Source organism: Lathyrus oleraceus, chromosome 2, assembly GCF_024323335.1.
Source record: "Lathyrus oleraceus cultivar Zhongwan6 chromosome 2, CAAS_Psat_ZW6_1.0, whole genome shotgun sequence".
NCBI classification, from domain to species: domain Eukaryota; kingdom Viridiplantae; phylum Streptophyta; class Magnoliopsida; order Fabales; family Fabaceae; genus Lathyrus; species Lathyrus oleraceus.
In genome coordinates this window covers 307,873,914-307,881,812 of record NC_066580.1, presented here as the reverse complement: position 1 = coordinate 307,881,812, position 7,899 = coordinate 307,873,914, and the positions used below count along the sequence as shown (strand labels likewise).

Here is a 7,899-nt window from a genome sequence, read left to right as displayed (position 1 = left end):
ATCACACTCAATCCTAACATCTAGAATGGTAAGCATGTCAAATTTCATTGCATTTGGATGAGAGGAAGGCAGTCAATTAAAATCAAGAAGTCAAACCAAATTCAAGCATGCATAATGAAGGTCAACAAACATGGGTCAACTTCAAAAACTCATATCAAATTGAAAACAGATGAGAAATGAATGAGATTAACACCAATGCAAAGCTCAAGATGTCTAGTATGCACATATGAGATTTCATGATCATACAATATGGGGTGAGAATTTCACAAAAAATTTGGCAACATGTATCACATAAAGTCAACCATTGACTAGGCAGGGAAGAAAATTCTCAAGCAAATTGGAAACAGCATGATTAAATCCAAGAAAAATCACACACAAACTAGACATGTAAGAAATCATTCATGCAAAATTTCAAGTTATTTGGATGTAAGGAAGCATATGAACAAAATTCAAGAAATTGCATAACATTGGTGTGACACAAATTGTCACACCTTACTTCAAAAATTCACAACTAGCAAACCACAAATGATAAATGCATAATCTTTACATCAAAACAAAGATAAATGAGTCTAGTTTCACCACAAAAAATTTCAGGGGCAATGGATGCATCATCATTATTTCACAAAAGAAATGGCAAGAAGTATCAATTTTTGTCACATTTCACAAACCCTAGAGCCAATTAATATCCAGCCAAGCAAAAAATTAATAAAATTCATGATAAAATAGAGGACATGCTTGTGAAGATGATGCAAAAAGTTTCATAATTTTTTGGATTTGAAATGGATGAGAAATGGATTTTTGAAGTTGATGAACAGATGGAACAAAATATGAAACACATAGCATGGCATATGGTCAAACAAGGGGTCAACGGTGGCATAAGTGTAAATAGGCGTCCCACTTAACTAAACTGCAGCGTTTTGGCAAGGCAAATAAAATGTTCTGATTGGCTCTCAGCCAATAGAACAGTAACGTGGCCAATGAGCTTCAAATTTCTGGTTTTAGAAACCCTTAGGGTTTACAGCAGCCATGGCAAACTTATCTTCAAGCAATCCATCAAAACGAAATTCAACAAAAGCACACAAACAATATGGCATTGGTACAGCATCATGCAACATGTAACAAACAGCAACCAACACAACATGAATTGGAGTTCTGGAAAATATGAGAGTTCATGAACGGCAGGGCACATTCATGTAATCCACAAACAAAACTCGATCAAGCATCATACAATCATCATGGTAATGAGATACATCATGCAATCACAAGCAGAAATAATGGCCAACACACATGCACATGTACAGGATTCCTGGAAAATATGTTAGGGTTTATGAACAGCAGCATTCATCATCAACAATTAATCATGGAAATTGAAGTGTCCAGAATCACGAAATTAGGCATGGCAATCAACATATCAATCATCCAGCATGCTCATTCCAAAGTTCATTTGCATTTAAACACCCTAGATATCTTAACTCGAGCATAAACATCCATGAGCATGAAACTTTAAAGCCAAATATCTTTCAGCATACACAAGCAAAACACACGATTCAAAGCACACAACACTCAATAATGTAGAGACTACACATGGCACAGCAAAGTTTTGAGAAAAGAGTTGGTCGAAAACCTTACTTGATTTGAAGAAATCGATGGTACAGTGTTGTTTTGGTGGTTACAAGCTCAAACAGTTGCTTCAGGTACTTGGAAATGATGAATGGTTGGATAGTTTTAACTCATTGATGCTTGAAAATCACCACATCATGCTCTGCCATTGTTGATAGCTTGAAGATGCAGAACAAAAGAGAAGGTTCCAGCTGGGATTTTCTGCTTGGATAAGCCTACAAATGTTATCTAGATGATGGAACCATGAAGAAAGCTTGAAGGTTTTTGAGAGTTCTACTCAGAAATTCTGTTTTTGCCAAAATTCCAAATGAGAGAGTGATAGGTTTTTTGGTCGGGTGGCTGCAACTTGCTTGGTCTCTAGGGTTAGAATCTGGCAGAAATGTGACTTATATATCACTGTTTAGCCTTGCTAATGGAAATGCTAAGTTGGATTAGTCAAATGAAACCAATTTGCCATTTTGCTAAACTTTGCACAAGTGAAGTGGAGGTGTGATGGTCTGGTCGAATGGGCCTGATACAGGTTGTACATGACCATCCAAATGCTGTTTGAACTCTGCACACAAAATGCTGTCCTTGTTTTACTCTTTTCAAACCAATTGCAAAAAATACCAACTTTGCACCTTATGTCAAAATGGTAGTAAAATGGTGATATGAACATGATTTAGGGCTTTGAGCAAGTTTCAAACATGATATGAAAGCAATCTCAATTGGCAAAATGGTGAAAAAAGTCTTAATTCAAAAAGTCAAAGTTTGGTCAAACTTTGATTTTAAAAGGAAAAGGTCAAAAAATGCCATTTTGATTGGCAAGGTTTTGGAGAATGAAATTTATATTTTTGGAAAGAGGAGGAAAAATGTGGTTTGTAGGAAAAAACCCCACCAAATTTGGCCTTATGGTTTGAGAGTTATGGCTCTTTGAAGTTCACAAATTTCTGAAATTGAATTGATCATATCTTAACAACCATACATGGGATTTGAGAGTTCTTGGACTTTTTGAAAATGGGCGAACAAGATCTTCAACTTTCATGTTGGGCAAAAATTCATTTGAAACTTATATCATGATGTAAGTTTAAGATCAAGAAGTTTCCATTTTTGGCAGTTGAAATTACAGGTCCACTTTCTATTTTGGGAAATTTCTGATTCTACTTGATTTTCTTCCATGATGAGGTTGAACATGATATATGAGGCTTATACAAGCATGAATGAGCTCCTTCAAATCAATTCTATCCATCAAAACACTGATTAAATCCACAGTTGACCAAGTTTGACTTTTCTAGGGTTTTGGATGACTGAACCACCTCTGATGAACTCCAAACCCTAATTCCTTGAGACCTTGATTTCAAATGATGTCCCAAGTTGTATGAACTCTTGATTATTGATCATGGTGCCCAAATTCTGCAAGAATGGCCACCATCCATTGCTTTGACTGACTGTTGACTGTCTTTGACCTAATTGCTGATGATTGCTTCAACTGCAAGCAACAAGGTTAAACTGACAATATTTTTGTACTTTTTGGTTGGTAAACATATGAAAAAGCAAATATATACAAATGCAAGACATGCTTGGTGATCAAGAATCAACCCACAAGGCAACCTACCCACTAGGAGGGAAACTAAGGCATGCAATGATCCCTGAGGCCATGGTATGATATGATATGGGCCATGAGGGATCTTAGGGCCAAAATTGGGGTCTTACAGGTAGTTGATGAGTAAATTGAAATCATGTCGATTTAAAGTCAAGGTGGAGAATTGTAATAGTATGCTTTAAATCCGTGAGTGATAAAGAAAAAAAAGCATGTTTGAAGATTGCCATATATGAGAATGCAAAAAAACAACAAAAAAGTCAACTGAAGATGTTGAAGCCACATAGGAGGTCTGGAGGATGACAACTTGCGATTAATTCAATAAACACAATAGAGAAAAACTCTAAACAAAAATGATTTGATGAGAGAGAGAGAGAGAGAGAGAGAGAGAGAGAGAGAGAGAGAGAGAGAGAGAGAGAGAGAGAGAGAGAGAGAGAGAGAGAGAGAGAGAGAGAGAGAGAGAAGAGAGAGAGAGAGAGAGAGAGAGAGAGAGAGAGAGAGAGAGAGAGAGAGAGAGAGAGAGAGAGAGAGAGAGAGAGAGAGAGAGAGAGAGAATTAATAAACATGAAGAAAAAATAACTAATAGAATTTCTTTGAGAAAATCTATTTTCCAAAATTACAATGGCCTTTGGTATTTTTTATTTAAATGTCAAAATCACTTAATGTTAACTATTTGACTGAAAGGACATAACTTAGGTGTGTTTGATCTTATATGTTTCTTTCATACCATTTATGTCATCTATCCTACCTATTTAAACTACTATTATTATTATTTTGCTCCCACAACATCAAAGCCTCTTGCTTTACCTTTCCTTTCCTCTCCTCTTGGAAATTATACACCTTCTCTCCACCAAAGAAATTCTATCTTTGCTCCTCTTTATATTTCTAAGAACTCTCAACTTTTCTTGAAATCCTCACACACTGAGAACTCTGTCTGTTCAGTATCATCATCTAGTGTCCACTTGAGCTTGGCTAGTCAGAAAAATCCATTGCTACCAAATAAACAAATATTCTTTCATCTTGGTATCTGTGGAATACTTTTTTTCTTTTTTTCTTTTACTTACCACCACACTGAATTATGCAAGTAGTGTTTTTGGTTAACACATGATTTAGAGGGTAAGAAACATAAAGCCATGAAGTTCATGAAACTTGGATCTCGTCCAGATACTTTCTACACTTCGGAGTCCATAAGGTAATACATTAAAAACAACAAAATTGAACTTTTTTTCTTAGATGATGCATGTTCTTGTTGCTTCTATGGTTTTATAATATGATTTTTATCTTGTTTGTTTGCAGGTCAATCTCTTCTGAAGTTTCTAGTGACCTCATAATTCAAGTAAGGGGAAGTAGATATCTTCTTCACAAGGTATGTTATTTGAAAGTAGAAGAAACTCATCAAGTTCATAACAGTCTTAGTATTTTTCTTTTCTTTTTTCTTTTTCATTTATATATACTATATGTAGCTCCGACCTTCAGATTGAAAGTTTATCCAGTGTTTGACAAGACCGGTGTCAACATGTCAGTATCAAGAATCATTTTTGTGTCTGGTGTTTGTGTTTGTGTGTTAGAAGGTACTTTTGTTTTTACTTTGGTAACTTATCTGAAGTTCATTCTGATGTTTTTCAGTTTCCTTTGTTGTCAAAATGCTTATGTCTGCAAAGATTATGCTCCGAATCACCACCTGATTCATCTCATCACCAAATAGTTCAACTTCCTGATTTTCCTGGTGGAGTAGAAGCATTTGAGATGTGTGCTAAGTTCTGCTACGGAATCACCATCACTCTAAGTCCTTACAACATTGTATCAGCAAGATGTGCTGCTGAATATCTCCAAATGACCGAAGAAGTTGAGAAAGGAAACTTGATTCACAAGCTTGAAGTTTTCTTCAATTCTTGCATCCTCCACGGGTGGAAGGATACCATAGTGAGTCTTCAGACCACAAAAGCGTTCCATTTGTGGTCTGAAGACTTGGGAATTACAAGCAGATGCATTGAAATTATTGCGTCGAAAGTCTTGAGGCACCCTACAAAGGTGAGTTTGTCGCATAGTCATTCTAGAAGAGTGAGAGATGATATATCTTGCAATGATACTGAAAGTTTGAGAACCAAATCCGGAAGCAAAGGATGGTGGGCTGAAGATTTAGCAGAACTTAGCATAGATCTTTATTGGAGAACAATGATAGCAATCAAATCTGGTGGCAAGGTTCCTTCAAATTTCATTGGCGATGCGTTGAAAATTTATGCATCTAGATGGTTACCAAATATTTCCAAGAACGGAAATAGAAAGAAAAATGTTTCGCAGGCTGAGTCTGAATCAGACTCAGCCAGTGAAAAAACTTCAAAGCACAGGCTACTCTTAGAGTCAATAGTAAGCTTGCTTCCAACCGAAAAAGGCGCTGTTTCTTGTAGCTTTCTTTTGAAACTGTTGAAAGCTTCCAATATTCTCAATTCTTCTTCATCTTCAAAGATGGAATTAGCAAGAAGGGTAGGACTTCAATTGGAGGAAGCCACAGTGAATGATCTATTAATACCTACACTTTCTTATACAAATGATACCGTCTATGATGTTGAGTTGGTGATGACTATATTGGAGCAGTTCATGTTACAAGGACAAAGTCCTCCAACAAGTCCTCCAAGATCCTTGAAGACCTTTGAAAGAAGACGGTCTCGATCGGCCGAGAACATAAACTTTGAATTACAAGAGAGTAGGAGATCCTCTTCAGCTTCTCACAGTTCGAAATTGAAAGTGGCAAAGCTTGTTGATAGGTACCTTCAAGAAGTTGCAAGAGATGTCAATTTTTCATTGTCTAAATTCATCGCTCTTGCTGATATTATACCGGAATTCGCAAGACATGATCATGATGACCTCTACAGGGCCATCGACATTTATCTCAAGGTAAAAAATTTACTATAAATTGTGTTAGTTTTTTCAAGTCACTCCGTTTTATACCTTGATAAAATATGCAAAAACTATGTGTCGTGCCTGTGTCAGACGCTAAACACACGTTCAATTAGAAATGTTAGTGAAACTTATGTGTTGGTTAACTTGAAACATCTACTCAGGCTCACCCAGAACTCAACAAGAGTGAAAGGAAAAGATTATGCAGAATTCTCGACTGCAAAAAACTGTCAATGGAAGCATGCATGCATGCAGCACAAAATGAGTTACTCCCTTTAAGAGTTGTTGTGCAAGTTCTCTTCTTTGAACAAGCTAGAGCTGCAGCATCAGGTGGCAAAGTAACCGAATTACAAACCAATATCAAAGCATTGCTTACAACACACGGTATCGATCCATCAAAACACACAACAGCACAGTTAAGCACTACTACAAGCATTCAAGGTGAGGATAATTGGAGTGTTTCTGGCTTCAAGTCACCGAAACTAAGGTCGACAACTCTACGAATGAAACTAGCTGAGGATCATGACGAGTTCGCTGAAAATGGTTTGGCGAATGATGGCGGAATCGGAAGAAACTCGAGATTTAAGTCCATCTGTGCTCTTCCTACACAACCTAAAAAAATGCTTAGCAAATTATGGTCTACCAAGTGAATGAGTTTTGAGTTATGTTAGTTTTTTTTAGGAGAATCCAAGAATCTCTTAATGTATGTGCATTGTTAATGTAACCTATAATAATAATAATAATAATAATAATAATAATAATAATAATTTTGAAGGAAAATCTCTTTGGTAATAATTTCTTATAAAAAGTTGATATAGGAATATGAATCTTAGGTGTGACTGACAAACAATGGGACCAATGGTTCTGTGTTTGTCTACAAATCTGCAACAAATATAATTCAATACTGTAATAGTATCTGATTACATTTGTCTTATTGATTTGTATCTATTGTCCTTAAGGAATTAGTAGTAACCTATTATTAACATTTGAAGTGTTGTTGTGACATAAATTTAAGGTTCAACATGTATTTATGTTTTCTTCATCAATCATACTCAGAAAACAGTAATATGATGATACGGATCATGTTTGATTCTGGTACAAGAAAGAATAAGATCTTCCATTGATATGATATGTTTGATTCTAAGTAGTATTATTTATAAATAATAATAATAATACATGTGAAAAGTAGTTGGTGTAGTTGAACTACTTGTTTTGTGTATAGTTCCTTTCATATAAACTCTTTGATGTATCTATTTATCTGTATTGAGGATCATTAAGAAGAAAAAAGTACTGTAAGGTCAATTGTTCTATTTAAAATGAAATCTTTTCAGCAATTCGAACTTTCTGAGAGAGTTTGATTCTCTTAAGATCTCAGGTTCAAGTCTGTTTATTAAGAGTTTTGTTGTGACGATAAATAGTTAATTCCTGTGTTGAGTTAGTTTACAGAGTTTTGGTCTAGCTTTAAATCGGGCTTCCGCAAATGGACGGTGCGATTGGTCTTCTAAATTAATCGGTCCTAGAGCCGGATACGGAATTAAAATAAAATAAAGTAACATGAGTTGTTAATTTTAAGAATCACAATATTGCATCTTCTCAAGTCATAATCAGATAATTGTGAGACAGAAAAAGTTCTTATTGTAGGTGATTAAAACAACAGAAAGGAGAAAATAGTTGATAAAATACTAAATGTAACACAAGTAAAGAGTGGACAAAAGCAGCATCATGAGAATGAACATGAATAAAAGATCTAGTTCTTGTTGGCATCACCATTAGCATCAACAACAGAAGCATGAATCAAAGAG

General features: G+C 35.5%; 1 protein-coding gene across 2 annotated transcripts; it reads left to right on the top strand.

Moving 5' to 3' along the window:
• Nucleotides 1-3,967: 3,967 nt before the first annotated feature.
• Nucleotides 3,968-7,431, top strand: LOC127119248 (BTB/POZ domain-containing protein At1g67900). Of its 2 annotated transcripts, XM_051049448.1 has the most exons (4): nucleotides 3,968-4,391; nucleotides 4,496-4,565; nucleotides 4,826-6,094; nucleotides 6,262-7,431. In XM_051049448.1, exons 1-4 carry the CDS (start codon nucleotides 4,333-4,335, stop codon nucleotides 6,745-6,747), a joined length of 1,884 nt encoding a protein of 627 aa, XP_050905405.1. In that variant the 5' UTR covers nucleotides 3,968-4,332; the 3' UTR covers nucleotides 6,748-7,431. The 2 variants fall into 2 exon arrangements, with proteins under 2 accessions (XP_050905405.1, XP_050905406.1); XM_051049449.1 differs by lacking the exons at nucleotides 3,968-4,391; nucleotides 4,496-4,565 and adding an exon at nucleotides 4,584-4,717.
• Nucleotides 7,432-7,899: the final 468 nt, after the last annotated feature.

What these genes read in the sequence shown, in the direction of transcription:
- LOC127119248 (XM_051049448.1), top strand. Translation starts at nt 4,333, where the DNA reads ATGAAGTTCATGAAACTTGGATCTCGTCCAGATACTTTCTACACTTCG. An exon ending in TACACTTCGGAGTCCATAAG is followed by an intron (nt 4,392 to 4,495) that starts GTAATACATTAA and finishes GTTTGTTTGCAG; the next exon opens with GTCAATCTCTTCTGAAGTTT. An exon ending in CCATCGACATTTATCTCAAG is followed by an intron (nt 6,095 to 6,261) that starts GTAAAAAATTTA and finishes ACATCTACTCAG; the next exon opens with GCTCACCCAGAACTCAACAA.